Raw genomic sequence first — 26,821 nt, 5'->3', positions numbered from 1 at the left:
ATCACAACCACATCCCAGGTGTGGTCCACTGCTACAATAAATATACATCCCTTATGAAACACTCACACACACACTCACACTCACTCACTCACACACACTCACACACACTCACACACACTCACACACACTCACACACACTCACACACACTCACACACACTCACACACACTCTTCAAGCAGCTCGGCCCTTCAAACTGAAGACAGTCTGTGGTCTCACACTGAAGGATGTCATTCTGGACTTCGCGTCTTCAACATTAAGACATTAAGTTTCAACATGATCATCCTCTCCGACATCTTCCCACACCAACCGTGCGTGCGTCCGTCAGTCCATCGCCCGCTCTGTACCAGTACACCCCCCCCCCCCCCCCCCCCCCCCGTGATCCTCACATGGCCATGGTGGTGAGGTGCTGGTGACCCAGGAGGCCTTTACGCCCACCCACAGCGCCCGGGTGTGTGCCCGCCCCTCCGTGCCCGCAGTACTCCTGCAGGTTCTGGCGCAGGGTGACGAGGGCGGAGCCTAAGCAGGCGCGGTTGGGCGCCAGGATGCCCCCGGGCAGCTGGATGAGGACGGTGGCCACGCCCGCCATGCCGTCGTCTGTGGGCTCGAGAGTGATGGGCCCCACCTTAAAGGACGAGTAGGAGAAGCCCAGGAGCTGCGACAGGAATGGGTCGGAGCGGCAGAAGTGCTGGTGGCTGCCGTGGGAGGCCGGGTGGTGGTGGTGGTGATGGTGGTGGTGGTGGTGGGGCGCAGGGTTGGGGGCGGAGTTGGCCGTGTAGTGATGGGCGTTCAGGTAATGCAGGGGGAGGTGCTGACCGTTGTTTCCGACGCCCAGGGCCAGGTGTTGCTGTGGGTGGGGAGGGGCGGGGCCCGTGCTGGGGTCATGCTTGTACGGCAAGGCCCCGGGTCGCCCCCGCTGGCCGACCATCACCCCGCCCACTTTGCCAGTGCGAACGTGAGGCAGGGGGCCACTCCCCACCACGCCGCTCGACGGCAGGTACACCAGCTGGGCCTCCTCGGGCTCCAGGTACACGGTGAGCTTGGCGAACGGACGCGAGGCCATCTTGGTCATCTCCTGGATGTGCCGACGCTGCTCGCGGCGGAAGTCCAGGAACTGCTTGACCTTCCAGAGCAGCACGCACACGGACAAGAAGAGGAAGAAGCAGGAGAAGAAGACGGAGAAGAAGACGAAGAGGTCGATGTGCGCCTGGTCCTGGCGCAGGAAGAGTAGGCCCTGTGACTCTCCGTCGGCGCCGGCCGTGCCCACGCCCCGCAGGGCGATGTAGAAGCGGCTGGACTTGAGCGAGTGCACCTCGTGCGGGAAGGTTATGACCACGCGGTCTCGCACTCCACGTACGATCAGCACCGTCTCGGGTTTCCACACCGTGATGTAGGTGATGAGGCCCCGGGCCCGCTCCTCCCGCACCTCCCGCTCCCCGCCCAGAGCCTTGCCCGGGAGGCCCTGCAGGGCAGAGGCGTTGGCGCTCATCTTCAGCGGAGACAGGGCCAGGGGCACCTCCCTGTCCCCGCGGCCAACGGACGCCACCGAGGCGTTGTGGGCGATCTTGACCGCGTGCACGCCCGTCTGCCGGTCCACCTCGACGATGAAGGTGTCGTGGGAGTTGGACACGTACACCTCCACCTCGCCGAAGGTGACGTCGATGGTGACGCGGATGTCCACGTTGGTGAACTTGGGCTGCGCGGCGAAGAAGACCGTTCGCCCCGTTGGCAGGTTGCGAATGTTGGGCTCGTGGAAGCAGTTGGCCTGCGACGTGGGGTCGAAGCAGCACTCGTTGTCCACGTTGAACTGCCGGTAGCACTGGCGGCCGTTGATTGGCGTGCCGTTGAACGAGTCTTTGCACTTGGCGCACTGTGGGAGACAACACCATGAGAATGACCCAGGAAGTGATTTCTAGTGTGATGTTCCTGCCAAACAGTAACCCTGGTCCTGGACCCATGGGGTGTTCAATGAAAGTCAGATGGTACTCTGGATGGTACCTACTGATTCCCGCCAATAAAAATAACCCACCAGTGTGGTCAGCATCCTCATAACTGATCGTACCTGTTGTTTGTAACAATCCTTGCGTTCATTCTGCGAGTTGTTCAGACACGAGGACGTCTCCGTGTTGTTCTGACAGGGGCAGCCGGTACCATCGTGCTCGTTACAGGTGTCTGCATGGCCGTTACACTGACACCTGTCAACAAGTCACACTGCAACCAATCCACTTCCAACAATAAATCAAATGAATAAATTAGCGGAATAATATTTTAAGTACAACTCACTGGTACTGAAGGTTTTTACTCAGCCCAATGAAGCCCAAATTAAATGCATCTATATGGTTTTCATTAGGACCCGAGTTAGTATACAACAAAAAAACTATTTAAGATCTTATTATTCAAATTATTGGGCATGACCAAATTATGCAAAATGATATATAATAAGTTGTATACCTTGTAAAATGATTTTCTTGAGTTCTAATTACAGCATACCCACCCTAAACACAGGCAGATGATAATTAATCATCTATTATTCAACAGGACTGAACAGATTGAATGACTAATTCTACGGTGAGGACGTTTCTAAGAGCAGAGAACATCAAGGCTGGTATCAGGCATCATGGATGAAGGCGTCCTGCTCAGGTCGAGAGTATTCCACGTTCTGTCCATTTGTGCCAGTAGGAATTCTCTTCTTGGATTTCCACTACTGTTCACACCGCCACTGAAGATCAGGCAATGTTTCTTTTTAGAGGTGAAACTACTGTTGTCTGTTACATTTTGCTATTAAGTATAATTAAGTATAAGCTATTAAGCTCATTATACTGGAGCTGTGTAACTTCACAGTTACCAGATTAATACGCATACATTCCGATAATAGGAGGAAAAAGAGATACAACAATAGTTTTATAAATGAATAACATGACAGCCATATAATTGGGCCATATGTCCTCATAGAAGCCATAATCTGATAAGATAGTGGCACTATGTAGGTTTTTGGGTGGGATAATGGAGGTGATCCCAGGGGGTGTTGTTAGAGACTGTCAAAGGTGAAACTGCAAGAGGGAGGATGAACGGTGAACATTCTCCACTACAGTTCATGCACTTTAGGCTTACTGGGTATATTCTAATGTAAAAAACAACAGTACTTAGATGGTACTTCAGATGATGCGAATCCATGCTCAATAATTTGCATAACAGAGTCATCAAGTGCTCATTGAGCAATGTAAGAGTTATTTGCTCATGAAGGATCTCTGACTTTGTACTTACACAGGTCATTATGAAAAAAGTATAACGCATAGTAAATAATGCATTTATAAGTGGGCTTTACTGATCTGAGAACAACAACATGTGCAACATGTGAGATGGACGTGTTGTGTCTCGAGTGTGTCTCTGAGGGGACTCACTTCTCACACTTGCCGTGCAGGAGGAAGTAGCCACTCAGACAGCTCTCACACTTGTCTCCAACGCTGTTATTCTGACAGTTCACACACACGGCACTGTCCTCAGACGGACCCTCTGTCAACCACTGCACAATCTGGAGGACAGAGACAGAGAGAGAGAGAGACATTGAATTGGTCAGAAACACACAGGGAGGACACACAAACAGACAGCATACAGTTGTGATCAAATTTATTCAACCCCCACTGAAATAAAGTGTTTTGGCCAGTTTGACATTGATTTTGATCATTTCAGTCATCTTATTTACAATTATATCAAAGAGGCACTTATAAATTAGACAAACATAACATAATATTTATGATGGAATAACCACAAATGTCTTTACTGTGCTCACATCATTATCAGTTTTATTCAACCCCCTAGTGACATTATTTTTTAGTACTTAGTACAACATCCTTTTCCAGTTATGACAGCTTTCAAGCGTGAAGCATAGCTTGACACAAGTGTCTTGCAGCGACCTATGGGTATCTTAGCCCATTCTTCATGGGCAAAAGCCTCCAGTTCAGTCACATTCTTAGGCTTGCGCACTGCAACTGCCTTCTTTAGGTCCCACCAGAGGTTCTCAATTGGATTTAAGTCTGGTGATTGCGATGGCCACTCTAGAATGTTCCAGCCTTTCATGTTCAACCATGCTCTAGTGGACTTGGATGTGTGCTTCGGATCATTGTCCTGTTGGAAGGTCCAACGTCTCCCAAGCCGCAGGTTTGTGACTGACTCCATCACATTTTCCTCCAAGATCTCCTGGTAATGAAGGGAATTCATGGTACCCTGCACACGTTGAAGCTTTCCTGTACCATTAGAAGCAAAACAGCCCCAAAGCATAATTGACCCCCCGCCATGCTTCACAGTAGGCAAGGTGTTCTTTTGTTCATAAGCCTGGTTCTTCCTTCTCCAAACATAGCGCTGGTCCATTGTCCCAAACAGTTCTAATTTAGTTTCATCTGACCACAGTACACTGTTCCAAAACCTTTGTGGCTTGTCCACATGACTTTTGGCATACTGCAGTCAACTTTTCTTGTTCTTTGGAGTCAGCAAGGGGGTGCGTCTGGGCGTTCTGGCATGGAGGTCTTCGTTATGCAGTGCGCGCCTTATTGTCTGAGCTGAAACTTCAGTGCCCACATCTGACAGGTCTTTTTTCAGTTCCTTAGCAGTCACGCAGGGATTTTTCTCCACATTACGCTTCAGGTAGCGCACAGCAGTCGCGGTCAGGATCTTCTTTCTGCCACGACCAGGTAACGTTTCCACTGTGCCCTTTAACTTGAACTTGCGAATGATACTTCCGATAGTGTCTCTTGGAATATTTAACAACTTCGCAATCTTTTTATATCCATTGCCATTCTTGTGAAGAGCAATAACCTCTTCTCTTGTCTTCTGGGACCATTCTCTTGCCTTCACCATGCTTGGAAACACACCAGTAGATGTCTAGAAGGAGCTGAGTATCACAGTCCTTTTAAATCTGCCTAATTGGTGCTTATCATGCTTGATTGCTGCTCGTTGACATCCACAGATGTTTTCAATACCTGATGGAAAACACTGGAATGAACCTCTGTTCTTAGGAGTGGTAGTCGTAAAGGGGTTGAATAATTGTGTCAATGAAGAAATCACAAAAAGGCCATTTAATACTTTATGACAAAAAAAATTGATGCTATCTTAGTTGCATTTAGTTCTTTAACAAGTCCTTGTAAGATTTCATTATGAACACAATTACAAATGTGCACTGAATTCCATAAAACCCTTCGCAGCATTGGGGGTTGAATAAATTTGATCACAACTGTATGCAGACAGACATCTGTGAGAACATGCGAGACGATATGTGAGACGTCCTTACGTCTTCGGGGTCCAGCGGGTAGTCTGTGGGGTGCTGGAATGCCAGGCTGTGTTCGTCTCTGGACAGGCATATGGCACTGTTCCCCTTACAGAAGTCCCTGCAGGGCCGACACTGCCCCCCGCCGACAGCCGAGCCCACGTATAGAGGCTTACACTTCTCACAGTGCTGCCCCTGAAACACACACGCGCACGCAGACGCACAGAGGAGGGGGGGGGGCAACAGGAAAAAGGAGGGATTAGTGTCCGCGTCTTCACCCACAGCCCCGAATCCCTCCATGTTTGGAGGAGATTGTTTTCATTTCACAGAGCCCCAGGACTCATGTCTGTCAGCAAGATCACCGTAAATACAAGCCACTCCATTACTGCCTGCTTTCAGAAACAAGCACAGAGCCGTGCCTCTGCTATCTGGAGCCGTGTCCTCGGCTTAATGCCGGCCCTGTTTTCCACAGCACAAACCCGCCGAGCGAAATGAAACCCGGCAGAACACTACAGAGGCTGATCTTACTCACACTCCTCAGGAATGAGTACTGGCGAAGACCAGGCCAGTGAGTGGTGCGATACCTTGGTGTGGTTATGGCACTCCAGGCAGGTGTCCAGCTGCGTGACGCTCTTACAGTTGCTGTGTTTATTACAGCGGCACTGAGACGAGCAGTTCTCCCCCACAAACCCGAAGTGACACTGGCACACTCCCGGGGACACACACGTGCCGTTAACACAGCCCTGGGCACACACCGGCTCACACTGTCCAGACACACTGAGAGAGAGAGAGAGAGAGAGAGAGAGAGAGAGAGAGAGAGAGAGAGAGAGAGAGAGAGAGAGAGAGAGAGAGAGAGAGACAGAGAGAGACACCAACCATATTATACATATCCACAAGAGCTTTATTTTCCAATGGCACCACTGTGGTATGAGGCGCTCACCCGCTCAGCGTGTAGCCCTGTCTGCAGCTGCAGTGGTAGCCGTCGGGCAGGTCGTGGCAGTCCTGGGTCACGTTGCAGCGGTGGTGTCCGTTGGCACACTCGTCCTCTGGCGGACAGTGCAGGAAGGACCAGCTGCTGTTGCGCTGCGAGCACAGAGACTCGCTCACACCTGAAGGGCAGAGAGGACACGCCTCAGTCAGGACGCGGCTAACACCACCTCCACCCCGCAAAGGCTCTCAGCAGACTTTGCGTCACTCTGTAGAATAGCTTTTTTGGGTTTTGGCTAATCAAGTTCACTCTAATTTGTTTATCCTGTGTTTATAAAACACAAACAAGACAAAACAAGCAAGACTTATGAAGCTCTACCCACAAAGCCACAGCGGCGAGCACCTCCCAGGTGGTGGGAGGGGCCTACGTACCGTCCAGCCCCCCCTGCAGGCACCGCCCCGCACCGTTGCCCCCCCGGGCGGCGCACCAGCCGCACTGAGGCCTGGCGATGCACTGGGAGCACTGGGTGAGCTGGGAGCAGTGAGGGGAGCAGGAGTCGCCCCCGGAGAGCAGACGGCCACACTGCCCGGCCTCACAGCGCAGAGGGATGAAGGACGGACTCATACACTGGACACACACACACACACACACACACACACACACACACACACACACACACACACACACGATGTGATCACGATGCATCAGATATTTGATCTGCAAAGCTTAGACTTGGAGAGGAGGATATACAGGTGACAGAAATGTTATATATTATTTATAAATATTATTCTGAAGTAGAATTTGTATTTTGCGCCAAACCAGTCCAGTGCAGAACTAAGTGAAAAAAATAAAAATACCGAAAGTCAGACTGAACACAGAAGAACCAAACAGCAGATCTGAGAAACACGGGTTCTGCGGAGTACACGGAGCCGGTGATACAGCGTGCCGCGTGGGTGTGGAGGAGGTGGGGGTTCTGACCCACCTGCTGTAGCGCCAGGCTCCACACGCACTGCTGCCAGCCCCCATCCGAGCCGCGCGAGTCCAGGCACTGGCCGCAGGTCCGGATCTGGTGGCAGGGCTCCGGGCACGGCAAGGGCGGAGACGACTCCACCTGCATGGGCGACACGTTCAGGAGAGCGTAGCTGAAACACGTCCAGTCGTACGTCGGGTTCACGCTCAGAATGCGCCTGGTCTCTCCTGGGAATAGAGAGAGAAGGGGGGGGGGGGGGGGGCAGAAAGAAATTAAGTCATTTTTTTAAATCAAGGAACAGCACTGTGAGGTTTTGGAGATGTCTATCGATTAGAGGCCTGTGGAACCTCTAATCAGTTATTTCATGACTTCTGATATATTTTAATGGACTCAGCTAAACACTTGACCATACTTTTGTTTTCTAACCGGATTACCTTATCAGCAAAACCAGTTTCAGTTACACTGCAAAATAACACATTTCCAGTTTCCATATAAATGTTTTTTCGGCATTACAATTACTTCTGACTGACAGAATTGTTCTAGACAATCTTTAATGATTAACCTGCATTGAAAGAGTCCATAGTGAATGTATCCAAACAGGCTTTGTTGACTGTGATATAACAAGGATTGATCGTACTGAATAAAGTCTGTCTGGAAGTGTCTGGAACTTTGCGGAGGATTTTTGTCCAATAAACATGTCATGATTTGCATAAAACTGTGATTGGCTGAATCTGAGATGAGATGCAGTAGTGTTTGCACACACCGGTGCGTTTGAACTGGCGCGTCCACATGCACTTCACTGAGGCGGTACACTTGGGGCAGTCGGACGCTTCGCAGCTGGTCTCAGTGCAGTTACTGGAGAGGAAGATCTCCCGCTGGTTGATCCTGCAGTCGTGCTCCGAGGTGCAGCTCACCGAGCTGCTGATGCAGGCACCCTCGGGACAGTTGGTACACCACTTACACTGCAGCGCGGGCTGTGGGGGACACACCATCAGAGCCAGGCAGAAGAATACTGTTTGTAGGAGTGCGTGTTGATTTTGGAGTATCGCGTGTTGATGTTTCAGTTTATACGGTTCAAATGCAGTTTTAAGACCCGTTTAAGATATTCAGATTTTGGGATTTTTCAATCCGGGAAAATCGAAGATGTTGAATCTACTGATAAGCTCATTTATGGGCGTCATTAAGGGTCTGAATACTTAGGTAACTGTGAACTACATCAGGTGATGAGGGGCTGGCTGTGATGAGTATTATGTGAAGATCAATACTTTTTTTAGCAAATAGTCAGAGCAACTTGCCTGTTCCTCAGTGTGACTATGATTGTGCTCCCTTGGGATCAAGCTTATGACCTACAGTATCATAGTGGACCTGCACCACCATCGAAAGATCTCAACAAAAAGTGTGGGGTTGTAGAAAGTTCTGGGGTTATTTATAACGCCAAGGAGCCCCGGTTGTCTTACCTGTGAGGGGGAGGAGAATGTTCTGGGATGGCGTGCCAGGCACTCACTGCAGGTCTTCAGCCGTCTGCACTGTTCGGAGACGCGTGGAGTGGGTGAGCAGGGGGAGGGGCCAACAGCACAGCCCAGCCTAAGACACACCCACACACACCACATAGGCAGAGTGAGACCACGGCCAGCCATTTAAAGGGGCAGCGCTTCATAAACAGTCGTCTACCCCGCATCCGTCCCTCATTCCAATATTACATGAACGCAGTCTATCATGCGCACAGAAACACACATCCTGACCTTTCATATTACATAAATCAAGTCCGTTCACACACACACACACACACACACACACACACACACACACCCCTGACCTTTCGGCCGTGTCTGAGGAGGCGCAGGAGTCCCGACACCACACACAGCTGCCTGTGCTGCTGTTACATGCCTCCGCGGTAGGGAGCAGGACACAGGGGTCAGAGGGCAGCGACAGGGTCAGCAGCCGCCCCAGTGTGACCCCATTAAAGCCACCAGACAAGAAGAGACGCCCTCCCAAGGCCGCCATGCCCAAGGAGATGGAGTGGTTCACCGGCTCCCCGACAGAAGACACTGAAGAGGGAAAAAAACATCTAAAGCTATTAGTAGAAATAAATGCCACTTCAAAGGTGTGCATTTATTTTGACATTTATATTTTTATGCTTTTTATTGGCTTCAGCCAAGTTTCATTAATGTAAGAATGGATCCACACATTATCACTGAGTAACTTTTTCAATAACTTTTTCAGTAACCAATTCAAGGTGTATGCAACAGATAAATGTTTAAATAAAACCTTAACTGCCAATCGCATATAACAATATACTGTATATGTAAAGACTGTACTAACCATGACCTAAGAGTTTATTTAGCATTTTTGCAAATTGTTTCTGTTGGTGACATATTTTTATTTTTGCATAACTCCAGTGATGTGTCTGCCTGGGTTACCTGGTTGAATCCAGGTGTTGCAGTTGATCTGATAGAGATGCACGTTGTTGCTGTAATCCTCCGCTCCGGTCCGGCCGCCTACAATCACCATGGTGTCCTTCATCAGGGCGGCCGCATGGAAGAACCTGGACAGGGGCTGAGGGGTTGGACCGGGAGGACCGGTTAGACCGAGCTTAGGGTTAGAACCCCGATACCAGTCCCGTCTGTTCCACTACCTTGTTTCCCCGCGAGGGCACCAGTAGGGACCAGGTGAGGTTGGGGTAGTAGAGGCTGTAGAGCTCTCCGGAAGGTTCTACGGCTTCCACGTGGAAACGGTAGCCGCCAAAGACGTACACGGCGTCCGTTTGCTCGTGGTACACTGCGGAGTGACCGTACAGCCCTAATGCCACGACACAAGAACACAAACCACGTCAGCGCGATGCGATGTTCAAACCCGAGCGTGGTCTTTGGATGCAGTGTCAGGATTATACCTGTAGGCGGCGTGCCAGTGTGCGGAGCGACGGTCCAGTTGCCGGACTCGGGATTAAACTCCAGTAAGAGGTGGTTGAATCCATTCTCAGGGGAGTAACCTCCGATTAGTAGCACAGACGAGCCCCTGCGCACCGTCAGAGTATGGCCAGCCACTGAAGGCAGCACTGAGCTCTGAGCACAAAAGCCACCAGGTCTAAAACATCAGTGTGTGAACTGCACTCCTCACAAATCCATTAAAAAAAATTGAACACAGAGCCACTTAAAGGCTATCTAGCTCATACTTATACCTTATACTCTATCCACACCAGACTGCTGAGATTAAGGCTCCACGTATCACTAGCCACACCCTTCTCGGTGACCCCGCCCACCACAAGCATCAGGTGGTGAGGGGTTGGCTGATTGCCAGAGAGATGTTCGTGAATGGATATGACAGCAGAGGCGTGATGATAGCGGGGTGTGGGGGTGGAGCCTTCCTCCACCGAGCTTGTAAGCATCTGAGTCCAGCGATGCTCAACCACAAAGTACCTAAGCCAATTATTATAATCACACATCATTACCATGGATACAACCACAACGCAAACATAACGCACCCCTCATGTAGAGACGACATCTACTTTATCGCTCACGCCAAATCTTCCTCTACACACTGGTAAAATGAAAATGTGTCAGAATACTCAGGATGATCACACCTTCAAGAATAGCACCACTGGGTATGTATCAAACAATGTAACAGTAACAATAGTAATTAATATATGTAATAATTTGTAACAATGTTCTAACACTGACAGTATGGAAAACAGTATCAATGTCGACAGTGCAGAATGAGCACAGTACATTACAAATGTAAATAACGGTGTAGTTACACTGTAACGGTGATGTAAAGTGCTACCTTCAGATATTTTACTGCTATATCCCATACCTGTATACGTTACCCAGAATACCCTCAGAGAGAGAGAGACCTCCATACATCCAGAGTGTGCCCTGAGGCCCAGGGACGAGTGAGTGGCCCAGCCTGTGAAGGAACCTGTGGGATGGGTTCTGGAGATTGGGGAGAGGAGAAGGTTAAAAAATGACTAACAAAAGTCATTTTTTAAAAGAATACACCAGCCCTCAACCCCTCGCCACACCTAGTCCACTACCCCTCACTACACTTAGTCCACTACCCCTCGCTGCACTAGTCCACTACCCCTCGCTACACTAGTCCACTACCCCTCACTACACTAGTCCACTACCCCTCACTACACTAGTCCACTACCCCTCACTACACCAGCCCTCAACCCCTCACTACACCTAGTCAACCACCCCTCACTACACTTAGTTCACCACCCCTCACTACACTTAGTTCACCACCCCTCACTACACTTAGTCCACCACCCCTCACTACACTTAGTTCACCACCCCTCACTACACTTAGTCCACCACCCCTCACTACACTTAGTTCACCACCCCTCACTACACTTAGTTCACCACCCCTCACTACACTTAGTTCACCACCCCTCACTACACTTAGTTCACCACCCCTCGCTACACTTAGTCCACTACCCCTCGCCACACCTAGTCCACCACCCCTCGCCACACTTAGTCCACCACCCCTCACTACACTTAGTCCACCACCCCTCACTACACTAGTCCACCACCCCTCACTACACTTAGTCCACCACCCCTCACTACACTTAGTCCACCACCCCTCACTACACTAGTCCACTACCCCTCACTACACTTAGTCCACTACCCCTCACTACACTTAGTCCACCACCCCTCACTACACTTAGTCCACCACCCCTCACTACACTTAGTCCACCACCCCTCACTACACTTAGTCCACCACCCCTCACTGCACTAGTCCACCACCCCTCACTGCACTAGTCCACCACCCCTCACTGCACCTAGTCCACTACCCCTCACTACACCTAGTCCACTACCCCTCACTACACTTAGTCCACCACCCCTCACTACACTTAGTCCACCACCCCTCACTACACTAGTCCACCACCCCTCACTACACTTAGTCCACCACCCCTCACTACACCTAGTCCACCACCCCTCACTGCACTAGTCCACCACCCCTCACTACACTAGTCCACTAACCCTCACTACACCAGCCCTCAACCCCTCACTACACCTAGTCCACTACCCCTCACTGCACCTAGTCCACCACCCCTCACTGCACTTAGTCCACCACCCCTCACTGCACCTAGTCCACCACCCCTCACTACACTAGTCCACTACCCCTCATTACACCTAGTCCACTACCCCTCACTACACTTAGTCCACCACCCCTCACTACACCTAGTCCACTACCCCTCACTACACCTAGTCCACTACCCCTCACTACACTTAGTCCACCACCCCTCACTGCACTAGTCCACTACCCCTCACTACACCTAGTCCACCACCCCTCACTGCACTAGTCCACTACCCCTCGCTACACTAGTCCACTACACTGTCCGCTGTAGGTGACGACGACAATTGCGACGACATCTCACTCAAACGAACCGAAACACTCAAACGCCTAACGTTAGTTAGTCTGACTAACTTAATATACTACTAATCCACTGCATCAATTGTGTTAAATATTGAAATTACATCTGGTGACTTGACTAGGACTTGAAGTTTAAGACTTGGGACTTGACTCGAGACTTGATTGTATTGACTTGGGACTTGACTCGAGACTTGATTGTGAAGACTTGAGACTTACTTGTTACTTGCAACTTAGTGACTTGTTCACATGTCTGCTTAGTCCACTACCCCTCACTACAACAGAAGTCAGCACAGGAACAGAACTGAAGGAAAGAACTCTCTCACCGCCGTGAGCTGTGTGTCCATCAGAGTTTCCCACACCAGGCTGTTAGGATCTGAAACAGAGGAGCAGTCTGGCCCAGCCCAGCCTTCTGTGCACACACACACTCCCAGGGTCTGCAACACAATACACACGTTAAAAGTAAAAAAAATCACACCACTTTTACCAGGCAAAAAAAAGCACAATCAGATAACCTCATTTACAACACAGTAATTGCTTATTCACATTTGAATTCTCCATTCAAACCCTGAAGGGATGTGTCCATATGCCAGCTATGTACGTTTTGTGAAGGTTGTGATTAATTTGTAAGTCGTAAGTGGTCTTTGGTTTCTACCGATTTCAGTGGTAATACCATACCACAATGATCGGTAAAATCTGTAAATGCCACTGGCTTAAACCAAAACCAGAGTCTACTTCACTGTAATGAAGGCACACCACCACCAAAACCCTGCAGGGATTTGTTGTGTGTGTTCGTTTAATCTACTATAAAGTGCGTTTGTGTTCCCTCTCTCTCTCTCACCGTATTGCACATGCCCCTGCCATCATGCACTCCGCACTCTTCGGGGCAGATGGGGCGGTCGCAGAGAGGCCCGCGGTAGCCGCTGGGACACTGGCAAACCCCCCTGTGGCACTGAGCCCGGCCCTGGCAGCGAGATAGGCCGGCGTCGCCGTACTCCTGGCCCGATGCGCTGCAGCTCCGCGCCCAGAAGGAGGCGTTAAAACCCTGCGGCTGAGTAGAGGACATGTTGGCCTCGAAGTAGACGGAGATCACGCCTGGAACAGACGACAAACGAGGTCAGAGGTCAGTCGGGTCCTCTCGTAATCGGGCTGAACACGATTAGGGGTTGAAAAGGGTGTCGTGTGTGTTCAACGTTCACTGCCTCAATCGTGTCTTGGGTCAGAATTACCAGATGTAGCTTCAACTGTGATGGGATGATTTCGGGTCGTGCCGCAGAAGGCTCCGAGCAGGTTGTGGTCCGCGTGCATCACGCCGTTATCAAGGAAATGCGGCAGTCCGTCGAAGACGTACACGTACGAGCTCTGCACAATAAACCGAACCACACATGCGGGTTTACAAGGGTCGCACAGCAGTGCTTCGGACCGCGAGCTCTCGTGCTCTCTTTTGGGTCGGGGCAGCTTTGCCAGAATGGCACACCAGCTTGCTTACTGTGCAGAGAGTGTAGGAGTCCGGGTGCAGGGTCAGCGCCACAGGCGGGCAGGGCTTGCTGGACACGCAGGGCGCCAGGTCCTCCGAGACAGACAGGACCCACAGGCAGTGCGAGAGCCCCCCGGGACCCCCCGCCGCCCCACGCCAGCCCAGGGAGGAGGAGAGGGGCAGCGTGGTGGCGGGGGAGGACGAGAGGCTGACGGAGCGACCCTGGCACTGCCTGAAACACGTACCGTTGTTCCTGAGAGAGATAAGGAGGACGTCAACACTTTCATCAAGACAGAAAAACCTAAAGCAAACTACAACAAACAACACAAAACACCTCCACCTCACCTGGGGTCTCCGTAGTAGCCAGGCAGGCAGAACTGGCACTGGGGTCCGTGGGTGTTGTGGGCGCAGTAGCACTGGCCCGTGCGGTTGTGGCAGTAGCCCTGCAGCGGGTCACCGTGCCCGTTACACTGGCAGGGAACGCAGCCCGCTCCCCCGGTCAGCGCCGAGCCAAAGCTGCCTGGGCGACACGACTCGCACCGCGGCCCTGTGGTCCAATCTGAGGAAGCGAGGGGACGGGTCACGTGGGGCGGAGAGGACGGGTCACGTGGGGCGGAGGGGACGGGTCACGGGGGGCGGAGGGGACGGGTCACGTGGGGCGGAGGGGACGGGGGAGCGGGTCACGTGGAGCGGAGGGGACGGGTCACGTGGAGCGGAGGGGACGGGTCACGTGGGGCGGAGGGGACGGGTCACGGGGGGCGGAGGGGACGGGTCACGTGGGGCGGAGGGGACGGGTCACGTGGGGCGGAGGGGGCGGGTCACGTGGGGCGGAGGGGACGGGTCACGTGGGCGGTGAAGGCGTGCTGAGGGGAAGCTCACCCTGGCAGTGGTCGCAGATTCCCGGCGCGGTGATGCAGGTGCTGTGGAAGTTACAGCTGCAGTCGACGTCGCACTCGACCCCGCTGAGCTCCAGCGTGGCCGGGTCGGAGGTCCAGCCCAGCGAGCACTCGCACTCAAACAGGGGACTCCCACTGCAGCGGCCCATGCGACACTCATTATAGCACCTGAGAGAAAGCGTCCGTTTGTTGTAGTGTTAGAGAAAGACTTGTTACGTTGTCTGAAAGAACGAGTGATTGTAATGCATCACAGAAACTCCCCACATCTCTCCATAGATTAAGCTGATGATGATGATAGGGTGCGGGACGAAGGCGTGACGACTCACGTCTGGTTACAGTGGTGTTCTCCGTCCCCCGTGAAGCCCCTCTCACAATGGCACTCGTAGGAGGTGGGCGTGTTCACGCAGGTGGCTGACGGGTGACAGGTGTGGAGGCCCAAACGACACTCCTCCACGTCGGGGCAGGAGGGGTACGACCACACCGCCTCTCCACCATCCTCCACCCTCTCCAGGAGCTCCAGCTCCAGCTCCAGCTCGATCGGCCGCGGCGGAGACAAGGTCTGTGGCTCCGGGCTACGGGAAGCGGGTTTACCATATGTTCACATTTTCCCCCACCTGCACTGCAGGAAACGTTACTGCTTTGAGGTCGTGGTGGAAACGTTTTTTTTTACCTGGTGGCCTTTACGTTTGCGACAGCCGTGGTGCAGTTGGTAGCAGACGGGTCGATCATCCCGCCCCAGTCTCCTTTCAGACACCTGACAACAAACAAACAACAAACAACAAACAAACAACGTGTGGGGGATGCACCCACACGTGCATTTTAGAAGGGCTGTTCATATGGGAACCACGATGCTCTCTTGCAGCTACTTGACATCTGGCACAAATAATGTAGCGGGTCGAGTGAGGATACTCTTGCAGAACGCCTTTGTGGTGGAGATCTACGTAACCTCTCTGGTGGCCGGCGCTATTTAAGCCCCTGCTCACGAGCTCCTAGCAGGGTTATTGGACTCTCCGCCCACCCCTGCCTCCACCTGTCCTGCAGGGGTCCGTTTTATGAGACTGGCGGTTTGGCGCAGGGTGTCCGGTGGCTTACGCTGCTTCGGCGTGCAGTTCCGTCTCCCGCCAAATTTTTTATTTAGCGTGCAATTTACGTCCATGCCAAATAAATAACTCAAGTACATTACACGAGAAATTACACGTGCGTAACACGACCCGTCAAACAGAAGGTGGAAATATAACCACAGCAATCAGTCAAAATGTTACTTCAGTCGGTTTCAGAAGTGTGTGTGTGTGTGTGTGTGTGTGTTCGTTCTACCTGCCAATGGTGGGGTTATTGTAGTCCCCACACCAGCCGCACTGGAACGTCTGCAGGCACTCAGTGCATGTCGCCAAAGCAGAACACTGCTTACACTGGGGGACAGAGTGCACACTACATCCACACACACACACACACACACACACACACACACACACACAACCACACCCATACACACACACACACACACACACACACACACACACACACACACACACACACCCACACCCATACACACACACACACACACACACACACACACACACACCCACACCCATACACACACACACACACACACACACATACACCCATACACACACACACACACACACACACATACACCCATACACACACACACACACACACACACACACACACACACACACACACACACACACACACACACACACACATTATAACTCAAATGACACTTAGGTATTTTTTCCGCAGACTCATTTTGTGAAGTGATTCCTCTTCATATTTCTCATATGCAACACACACATTATGAGTTTTCCAAAGTGTGGACGATTTCACTGCAAACGGGCTGACGAGAGGTGGGGGGAGGCAACCGCATGGGCGGAGTACAAGACGGCAGCGTCTCACCTGTCGTACCAGTACCTGCACTCCCCGTACGGGAACTTGGTCAGGTAGGCCGCAAAGTAGAAGCAGGCCTGGGCGGACTCGCACCACGCGCACTGGCTGGAGTTGGACAGGCACTCGGAGCAGGTCAGCCTCCTGCGATACGCACACAGAGGGGCGATGACCACGTGTGCGTGGGGGTTCAAAGGGGGGGGAGGACAAACGCTGACGATGATCGGCACTCACTGGTTACAGACTTTAGGACACCCCACAGGGTCCCGGATGGAACCTTCCAGTCTCCCCCGGCGACTGCACAGGTAATCGCCCTTCTTGATGGAGTTGATCTGCCATTCGCAGTATGGATCCTACAGGGGTTACGACGGCAGCAACACAGGGCACTGAGCTACAGCATACAGAGCCCCAACACACACACACACACTTTCTCAGCAGTGCGGCTGGGTTTGTTGCGCAGTACCTGAGCACATGCGGTGCAGTCCCTGTACTCTTCACACAGCGTGCAATGGTGTGGACTGAGCAGCAGATGGCGCTCCTCGCCCTGCGGCCCCAGGCAGGGTTGGTGGGTGACGTTGGAGCGAAGGACGCAGAGTCTGGAGGTGGGGCACCAGCCGCAGGACTGATCGGCCAGACAGGAGGAGCAGGAACGGTAGGACAAACAAGATCCTGAGCGATACGGCTCCAGGAACAGGAACGAGATCTCCTGAACGGCGGAGAACACAGAAAAGACGAACGACGGACAAGACGTTGTGTCAGAGACTCCTGAATGAGCGGCGTGGCCGTGATAGAAGCTGAACTGAATGTGTGTGCTTACGCTTCCTCCGGGCAGGGCGGTGCGGTTCCACGTGAGGGCCATCTCGCTGGTCTGGCCCGAGGCGGAGCTGTTCAGGTAGCCCTCCGCCTGCACCAGGTAGCGGTTCCCCCGCGTCAGGTTCTGGAACAGGCGAGAACCGTCTGTCCGAGACAGCAGGTGGGTCTCCTTCTCCTCCTGAGCCGACCAGCGTCCCAGCACGTCCGTCTGGAGCCGCAGAGAGGGCGAGAACACCATTAATGGAACACTTAAAGGGGGAAATATCAGCTGTTAGATATTCATAAATAATGCCTGGATTGACCAATTAGAATAGAGTTTTCCTCCAAAGGGAACGCACGAGTGTCACAGTACAGATCTCTGTTAGAAATGCACGGTGTTGGAGTTGGGCCCCGTCTCTCTGTCCTCACCAGCTGCATGGAGTTGGGCCCTGCAGCCATCTGAGCAGTGAAGTGAAGCTTCTGGATTCGTGCCCACATGGCAACGGTCTCTGTGGGAGGGGCCGCAGGGGGCGGGGCTCCCCACAGGGGGTGGATAAAGCCACGGAACTGCAGTGTGACGTCCATCTCCGTGGAGGGGTTCAGCGTGATGGACGTGCTTCTCAGAATGGACACCTGCGGAGAGGACGGAACGCAAAAACACACGAACAGATAAACACATAGACAGACAAAGAGAGAGATGGAGAGACAGAGAAAAAGAACTGAAAGGAAAGTATAACTGAATGTGAAGAGATAAAACAAGGCATAGAAAATAGCTTGACAAACACAAGAGGGAAACTGAGCAAATGTAGAATAATGACGGACAGAAAGTCCCAGGACAGACGTCCAGACAGGCGTCCAGACAGACGTCTGGAGGAACTCGGCCTATGGGGAAATGAGAAGTCAGAGGTCAGGCCCGAGGGGGCGGAGCCGGAGTCCTGACGTACCTTGTCGGGCTGCGAGAGGTTGCGGGGGTGCTGGTAGGTGAGCAGGTGCAGTCCCGGGACATAGTTCTCGGTGCGACAGGAGGGGAGGGAGGTGAGGAAACGCGTCCGCTCCCCCCACCAGCCATACGCCCCTGAGATCTGGTCCACGCGGCACGCACTATGCTCTGCCAGGGGTCAGAGTTCAGAGTTCAACACATGGCCTACCCACTACTGAAATTCACCTCAGAAGCAGCATCAAAGCAGATTACATGGCCTTCAAACAATGGAAGTAGATCAGTAAGCTATGAAAGCTAGTACCTAACACAGAGCACAACAAGAAAACCAGACCGCAACCACACAATGTCGAGCAATTCACTATTTTACTGCCTCAGAAAAGTATACAGGCGATAAAACACTGATTTGCTCTGGGGTGTGTGGTCGTATACGGAGGTGGTGGCCCGTGTGGGGGACTGACTGGTGCTGGCGTAGCTGAGAGTCTCCCGCCTGCTCGGACGGTCGTACCTAAGAGCGGCAGACAGGAGTCGTTCTGGACGCACCAGCCGAAGTCGCCGGGGGCGCGGGGCAGGGAGAAGGGCTCGCCGCTGAACACCAGGCAAGACTGGCAGTCCGACAGGAAACGAGCCAGACCCAGACAGCCGGTACTGCCACACTGAAGGAACACACGCACGGCCACAGGTGCAGGCACACACACACACACACGTGTACACACACACACACACACACACACACACACACACTATAAGTCATAAAAAAGACAGGAGTAAACAAGGATTAAAGTAACAACAAGAGAGAAAAGAGAAACTGAAATCCAAACATTCTCACACACACACACACACACACGAAGAAGAGAAAGGCAGAGAGAGGAGGAATCAGACAGAGGAGAGGCGTGTTACCGGGTCGTTTGGGTTGTACTCCCGACACCGGCCCTCACACCAGCTGCACTCGGGGTTTCTTAGACACTGGCTCTCATCTGGGGCTTCAGCACACACTGCATCCTGTCAAACATGCGCGCACACACACACACACAGCCATGTCACTAAACAGAGTGAGTGCAGGTTTCAGAGGGTTGAGTTACAGTTCTACCGTGTCAGTAATGTACGCCAGGCTTTTGGTACTTGTCATGGAGTACAGCTCAGTACAGCTCAGTACAGCTCAGTACAGCTCAGTACAGCTCAGTACAGCTCAGCCATCATTCCAGGCTGGAGCTTCATTACAGGTAGGATGGAACAGCTGAGGTACATTTAAAGCTCGTATAGAACAGCTGAGGTACATTTAGATCTCGTATAGAACAGCTGAGGTACATTTAGATCTCGTATAGAACAGCTGAGGTACATTTAGATCTCGTATAGAACAGCTGAGGTACATTTAGATCTCGTATAGAACAGCTAAGGTACATTTAGATCTCGTATAGAACAGCTAAGGTACATTTAGATCTCGTATAGAACAGCTAAGGTACATTTAGAGCTCGTATAGAACAGCTGAGGTACATTTAGAGCTCGTAAAGAACAGCTGAGGTACATTTAGAGCTCATATAGAACAGCTGAGGTACATTTAGAGCTCGTATAGAACAACTGAGGTACATTTAAAGCTCGTATAGAACAGCTGAGGTACATTTAGATCTCGTATAGAACAGCTGAGGTACATTTAGATCTCGTATAGAACAGCTGAGGTACATTTAGATCTCGTATAGAACAGCTGAGGTACATTTAGATCTCGTATAGAACAGCTAAGGTACATTTAGATCTCGTATAGAACAGCTAAGGTACATTTAGATCTCGTATAGAACAGCTAAGGTACATTTAGAGCTCGTATAGAACAGCTGAGGTACATTTAGAGCTCGTAAAGAACAGCTGAGGTACATTTAGAGCTCATATAGAACAGCTGAGGTACATTTAGAGCTCGTATAGAACAACTGAGGTACATTTAGAGCTCGTATAGAACAGCTGAGGTACATTTAGAGCTCGTATAGAACAGCTGAGGTACATTTAGAGCTCATAGAACAGCTGAGGTACATTTAGAGCTCATATAGAACAGCTGAGGTACATTTAGAGCTCATATAGAACAGCTGAGGTACATTTAGAGCTAGTATATAAGGGCAGAGGAACATTGAGAGCTAGTATATAAGGGCAGGGGTACATTTACAGCTAGTATATAAGGGCAGGGGTACATTTACAGCTAGTATATAAGGGCAGGGGTATTTACAGCTAGTATATAAGGGCAGAGGTACATTTACAGCTAGTATATAAGGGCAGGGGTACATTTACAGCTAGTATATAAGGGCAGGAGTACATTTACAGCTAGTATATAAGGGCAGGGGTACATTTACAGCTAGTATATAAGGGCAGGGGTACATTTACAGCTAGTATATAAGGGCAGAGGTACATTTACAGCTAGTATATAAGGGCAGGGGTACATTTACAGCTAGTATATAAGGGCAGGAGTACATTTACAGCTAGTATATAAGGGCAGGGGTACATTTACAGCTAGTATATAAGGGCAGGGGTACATTTACAGCTAGTATATAAGGGCAGGGGTACATTTACAGCTAGTATATAAGGGCAGGGGTACATTTACAGCTAGTATATAAGGGCAGGGGTACATTTACAGCTAGTATATAAGGGCAGAGGAACATTTACAGCTGGTATATAAGGGCAGGGGTACATTTACAGCTAGTATATAAGGGCAGAGGAACATTGAGAGCTAGTATATAAGGGCAGGGGTACATTTACAGCTAGTATATAAGGGCAGGGGTACATTTACAGCTAGTATATAAGGGCAGGGGTACATTTACAGCTAGTATATAAGGGCAGGGGTACATTTACAGCTAGTATATAAGGGCAGGGGTACATTTACAGCTGGTATATAAGGGCAGGGGTACATTTACAGCTAGTATATAAGGGCAGGGGTACATTTACAGCTAGTATATAAGGGCAGGGGTACATTTACAGCTGGTATAGAACAACTGAGGTACATTTACAGTTAGTATAGAACAACTGAGGTACATTGACATTTACAGAAAGTGCATTGACGCTGTTGTTTGCTTTTAATAGTTAACAGGCTCACTCTGTCTCCAGGATCACTGCGGACAAACAGCGGAACTTTGTAGGACACAAGGTCACCATGAGCAACGCCACTGTAACCACCAGCGACAAGCAGCACGCGGCCATCCATCATGGCGGCGACATGCGAGTAACGGCCTCTTACCGGCTGACTTCCTATTGGAGCACAGATGGAAGACCCGCCTCATTAACAAGAATCGCTTCATCACACACACACACACACACACACACACACACACACACACACACACACACACACACAGGTCTAAGAGAGATGAGCAACTAGAGCAGATGTTCACAAAGACTTTATACTTCTCTCTTTTAATTTGTTGATTAGTGACGTACTGAGTTTGGCAGTCTCTCCAGATACCCACTGGTGGCAACCCAGATGGTAGAAGAAGATCTCTTCATCATAGCACTTCTCCTCTACATAATGGATATGAACATTCCCACCTAAAAGGACAAGACAACCCTACTCAATGTCTTCACTTATAAAATACCATTATTAAATAAAAATATGTAAATATATGCAAACACTAAACTACATTTTTTTGCATTTAAAATCTTAATGTGCAAAATGGTAATGCCATCACACATGAATTAAACCGCATAAGTGGGCATGCACACACACACACACACACACACACACACACACACACACACACACACACACACACACACACACACACACACACACACACACACACACACACACACACACTTACTTGTCGGGGTGATTGCTGTGAGACGGCTCTGTAACAGCAGGCGTGACACTCACCGTAGACCACCATGTAATTGCCGATAATGGTGGCTGAATGGAAGGCCCTCTCCCGAGGCCCAGTGGCAGGAAAACGGGAACGGAGGGACGTCCAGAAACGCTTGTCCACGTGGAACATGTCCGTGGAGTTCACCCGCACGCTGAACCTGACAACCATGAGAGAGCCACCCACGGGGTCAGACTTTTTACGTCGTTCCGTCTCTACCGGACACATGCTCGTACTGGGATTTAAGGATCTGCCGGCTTGCGGGTCTGTGGTACCTGGCTGTGGTGGGCCTGTGCCCCCCGTACACCAGCAGGGTCCGGGACGGGGCGTGGAACACCATGCTATGACCTGCGGTTGCGGGAGCCTTCCCCCCGTAAGGCTGGACAGTCTCCCAGACGGCGTCCACCAGTCGGAAGCGATACAGGGTGGACGAGAACATGTCCTCCACCGTCCGACCTGTGGACAAAGACACACTCGGGCAGTGAGGGAAGAAAGGAAAGCTCTGCTTGGACTCAACACATCAATCCCCTCCTCATACCGCTGCTACACTGAGCTGGTAAACATGACGGAGGTCTATATTATTATAAATGACAAATTATTATCATCATCAAATTGTAATCTGATGTGTGCAGTCACTCACCCCCAAACACATAAAGACTGTTGTCCACCATAGCAGCAGCATGATTCGCCAGCCTTGGAGCCCCTGCAGCATCTGATTGGCCAAGCTGTTGCCAAACATTTTGCAGTGGGCGGTACAACCAGACATCACTAGCCAATGAGTGGTTGGCAAGCTCGCCACCATAGATGACCATGTTACCCTGCCATTCGACAGCTGTGTGAGAATGTCTTGCAGCCTTTTAAAATGAAAGAAAGAAAACATAAATCAACAATGATGCAATGCAAACAAAAGGACCTGAGAAAAAGGTCTTTAAGGTCTTTCTTACTGGAGCAGTGGTATGTAGTAACTTCTCCCATTGATTCGCTGAAAAGTTGTACATCACTAGGTCTCCCAGCGCTGTGTTCAAGTCAAAACCTGAAACAAAAACCCATTCAGCAAGATTACCCAACAACCCCAGCAATCCAAAAAATTTGATTGGCAAAAATGGATTCCCAGAATGTTCACTCACTTTCCTATGGTGCTTCAAGAACCGTCATTTGGCACATTCTTCACTGGTTAATAAATGGATTCATAAGTTTATGAGTGGATGGCAAATTCCTTCAGTGGAAAAGAGCATTCCCATGAGACTACCACCCCCACACTTCACTATTGGGACGAAGTTTGCTTGTGTGGGGAGTGTTATGGTTGTGCCCCAGAAGTATTTGTCTTGCTCTGATGCCCAATTTTGATGGAGGGTCTTGTCTAGGCTTCATCTGGGTGTTATGATGCCCGGAACTCCAACATAGCCCCGGTGAATTTAAAACAGTGGAACCACTAAAGTCCCATTTTCCAAGTCTGTTTTCACCATGTCCCTGTTGCTCACCTCCGAACATGTAGAAGGCCGCGGTGGAGGAGATGTAGAGTCCAGCCGAGGCCGTGCGAGGGGAGGCCTTCTCGTCACCACGGCTCACCTTCCACCACTGACCCGCACCATCGTTGTCATGGACGCCTAGCTGGCAACTCTGGCCCACAAAGCCAGCACTGCAGAGGCAGCGCTCCCCCCTCTGAGTGAGACACACAATGTAAGAAGGATGGACTCAAAATTAGCGACATGTTTTTCACAGCAGCTACTGTGGTGCAGGTGTGTTGAGAGCAGGGGGCTGTGCAGTGCAGTGAGGCCCCAGGAGAGCTAAGAACTCATACAACAGTAAAACTGAGAGACCTGCAGTGAATTGAAAAGTATCTTGTATAAAATCTGTATAAATATGACAAGGAGATCAAAACCCTAGGTATGTGCCTATGTATGAACACCAAAGTATCATCCCAAAATGAATGGCTGGGTGATTCTGGAAACATGAAGGAGTACAACCACTTTTAAACTGTAAATGTGTATTTAAATACATTTACATTATTTATAATACTACAGTAAAACATTGTATATCACTGATAATAATGGAGCAAAATTGTCATTGTTAACATTAAGAAATTTTTCACTTTAAATCGTCAGTGCAGTGTAGCAGAAATTAAGATGAATTATTGGAGGTCCCCAGAAAGATTCTGTCTCCTCCGGGCCACACCCACCTTGTCACAGTGGCCATGCTGGGTGCACTGGGTGGAGCAGAGACGGGTGGTGCAGTCTGGGCCTCCCCAGCCTTGCTGACACTGGCAGCGGGAGGAGGTGGAGTCACAGCGCCCGTGACCCCCGCAGTCGCCAGGGCACAGTGAAAAGGTGTAGGTGGCATTGAAGCCCAGCAGATTGTAATTGGCGTCACTGAAGAGGTGGAGTAGCATCTGAAGAGGAGGACAAGAGGGTGGAGGTGAGGGAGACGTTTGTTTAGAGGGAGAAGGTACTGTTTCTCACATTTCAGGGATTTCTTGGGATGTCCTGATCCCGGAAAACATAAACAAAAGCTTTGTTACATAAACAAAGCTTTGTAGCAAATCACTGGGGGTCTCTACCGACAAAACACAGAGCAATTCAATTCTATACTAGTAGGGCTGGGCAATTAATTGAAAATAACATCAAAACTGACATTCAGAACCTCTAACAGACATAATATTGCCACGGTCATTTATTTATATATTATACAAATACTTTTTTTTTATATCTCCACTGTTCATGTACTTATATATTCTACCACATGTGTAGTCTGTGACTGACACATCTAGTCAGCAACAGTAAAGCAACAAGAACTCAAACACCAAACAGCTTGTGCCAAAGAAATATGCTGTGTCCATCTATTCTTTGCATATCAGTCACTAGTTCTCCATCTGAACGTGTTTTTAGTTTAGGAGGAAACTGTTCAGATGCTGAGATAAGAGCAGAGGCGTTTATTTAGCAATAGCGCCAATAACACATTAACCATTGAACTTAAGAGACGACTGATGAACATACATACATACACACACACACACACGAAAACAGACACACACGGATGCAAACACACACAGACGAGCTCAAGAGAGGAGCCAGCGGCTCTACCGTGTGATCAATAAATATCCATAAATAGTTCAACTGTGCGTTTCCTTCAGTTATTTTATCATTACAACATGACCTCTCATTTGAAAAAAATATCCCAGCTTTAATAGAACATTTATCGAACTACAAGGGCAAAAAACTACATGGACTACAGCAAACTACATGAACTAACAAAAACGTTCATTAACCGTAATCAATGAAACATGTTCAATTACTCATGATCTTGACGTGAGTTCACATCACCCAGCACTTCATTCACAAATGCCTTACAGGTCAGTACCGACAGACACACACGATGACGGCCATGACACTGCGGTCAGTGCGGCCATTCAGCAATACCAGTCAAAGTCTGGAGGAAATGAGGGCCTACATAAATTTTGCCCTCTGGGTGTTCATGTCCTCCACTGAGAAACACAAACATCCCTCGTAACAAGGCCATCACCCCATTCTACTGCTTTCTCCCATTTCCTGTTCTTTCAGAAAATGAATGAAGAGTGTTCCCTGTCCACTGTAATGGTAACATGTGAATTCTTCAAGCCAAATTGGCTAAATGACATCAGTCAGTTAAATCTGCATCTGTCTGGTCAGTTCACTCATGCTGATTCACTCAAATATGTCAGCTAATGGTTAAGAAGAAAGCTTGATACACAATACTGAGTTTTTAACATAGAACGAACTTCTGAATATTTATTTACTAAGCTGTTTGCTTAGTTCGTGGAGATAGCTGTGTATAAGGATTGCATTTTGAATTGCCATTATGAGAGTAAACACGCAGAGAAATACAAGAACTTTTTTCATTGTGAATCTGCAAAGGCAGCAAGGATTTTTTGCATGTTTGCAAAGAATGTTTGGTGGACTTTGCAGTGCTAATTTGTCTTGAGGAAAAGGAAGCATTTGCAAATATGTCCCTCTCCAGGCCAACCATTACGAGACAGATCAAGGGGAGTTTGGACATTCAGCTGCAAAACAAAGCAGATAAATGTGACTTTTTTACGTGAAGCTGAGATGATATAGCCCAGTTACTGATCTGTACATGTGGGGTAACGAAAAACTGAGACAGAAGGAGGAGCTGCAGTTATGAAGTGACAGGATGCTTTTTTTTTACTTTCTAAACCAATCACAACTTCATTAAATAATGATAGAATTCCATCCTCCACATTTTCATTGTAATGTTTCATTTACTGATTTGTTTTATTAGGATATAGTAAATACTCTATGTAAATATACTGTGTATAGTATATATGTATTGTGCAGAACTGAGTTAAGTATATAAGTCTGGCCCTCTAAAACCATTCCAGTTTCTCATGTGACCCCTCAGGGAAATTTAATTGCCCACTCCTGGTACAGAAATAGTACCTGGACTAAATTTTTTGTTTGTTTGT

At 49.9% G+C, this 26,821-nt stretch overlaps 1 protein-coding gene across 1 annotated transcript in view; it reads right to left on the bottom strand.

Moving 5' to 3' along the window:
• Nucleotides 1-362: 362 nt before the first annotated feature.
• Nucleotides 363-26,821, bottom strand: part of megf8 (multiple EGF-like-domains 8) — a 29,113-nt gene continuing 2,654 nt past the window's right edge. The window contains exons 4-44 of the mRNA XM_077012734.1: nt 24,542-24,751; nt 23,844-24,024; nt 23,307-23,395; nt 23,003-23,216; nt 22,638-22,818; nt 22,377-22,522; nt 21,944-22,051; nt 21,603-21,754; nt 19,433-19,534; nt 19,041-19,188; nt 18,540-18,703; nt 18,025-18,228; nt 17,621-17,824; nt 17,267-17,509; nt 17,038-17,156; nt 16,816-16,947; nt 16,213-16,326; nt 15,569-15,652; nt 15,225-15,470; nt 14,882-15,066; nt 14,348-14,561; nt 14,015-14,255; nt 13,755-13,887; nt 13,367-13,620; nt 12,852-12,962; nt 10,966-11,084; nt 10,334-10,571; nt 10,046-10,217; nt 9,791-9,954; nt 9,576-9,711; nt 8,972-9,203; nt 8,613-8,739; nt 7,919-8,129; nt 7,168-7,382; nt 6,617-6,812; nt 6,198-6,366; nt 5,842-6,034; nt 5,282-5,452; nt 3,399-3,529; nt 2,060-2,192; nt 363-1,867 (exon numbers count right to left, since the gene is read on the bottom strand). Of these exons, the coding sequence (XP_076868849.1) occupies nt 383-1,867; nt 2,060-2,192; nt 3,399-3,529; nt 5,282-5,452; nt 5,842-6,034; nt 6,198-6,366; nt 6,617-6,812; nt 7,168-7,382; nt 7,919-8,129; nt 8,613-8,739; nt 8,972-9,203; nt 9,576-9,711; nt 9,791-9,954; nt 10,046-10,217; nt 10,334-10,571; nt 10,966-11,084; nt 12,852-12,962; nt 13,367-13,620; nt 13,755-13,887; nt 14,015-14,255; nt 14,348-14,561; nt 14,882-15,066; nt 15,225-15,470; nt 15,569-15,652; nt 16,213-16,326; nt 16,816-16,947; nt 17,038-17,156; nt 17,267-17,509; nt 17,621-17,824; nt 18,025-18,228; nt 18,540-18,703; nt 19,041-19,188; nt 19,433-19,534; nt 21,603-21,754; nt 21,944-22,051; nt 22,377-22,522; nt 22,638-22,818; nt 23,003-23,216; nt 23,307-23,395; nt 23,844-24,024; nt 24,542-24,751 (8,271 nt within the window). The 3' untranslated portion in view covers nt 363-382. The remainder of the gene's footprint in view (nt 1,868-2,059; nt 2,193-3,398; nt 3,530-5,281; nt 5,453-5,841; nt 6,035-6,197; nt 6,367-6,616; nt 6,813-7,167; nt 7,383-7,918; nt 8,130-8,612; nt 8,740-8,971; nt 9,204-9,575; nt 9,712-9,790; nt 9,955-10,045; nt 10,218-10,333; nt 10,572-10,965; nt 11,085-12,851; nt 12,963-13,366; nt 13,621-13,754; nt 13,888-14,014; nt 14,256-14,347; nt 14,562-14,881; nt 15,067-15,224; nt 15,471-15,568; nt 15,653-16,212; nt 16,327-16,815; nt 16,948-17,037; nt 17,157-17,266; nt 17,510-17,620; nt 17,825-18,024; nt 18,229-18,539; nt 18,704-19,040; nt 19,189-19,432; nt 19,535-21,602; nt 21,755-21,943; nt 22,052-22,376; nt 22,523-22,637; nt 22,819-23,002; nt 23,217-23,306; nt 23,396-23,843; nt 24,025-24,541; nt 24,752-26,821) is intronic.

The sequence above is a fragment of the Brachyhypopomus gauderio genome, chromosome 7 (assembly GCF_052324685.1).
Source record: "Brachyhypopomus gauderio isolate BG-103 chromosome 7, BGAUD_0.2, whole genome shotgun sequence".
Taxonomy (NCBI): Eukaryota; Metazoa; Chordata; class Actinopteri; order Gymnotiformes; family Hypopomidae; genus Brachyhypopomus; species Brachyhypopomus gauderio.
The sequence above is the reverse complement of the archived record's forward strand: the minus strand, read 5'-3'. Positions and strand labels throughout refer to the sequence as shown.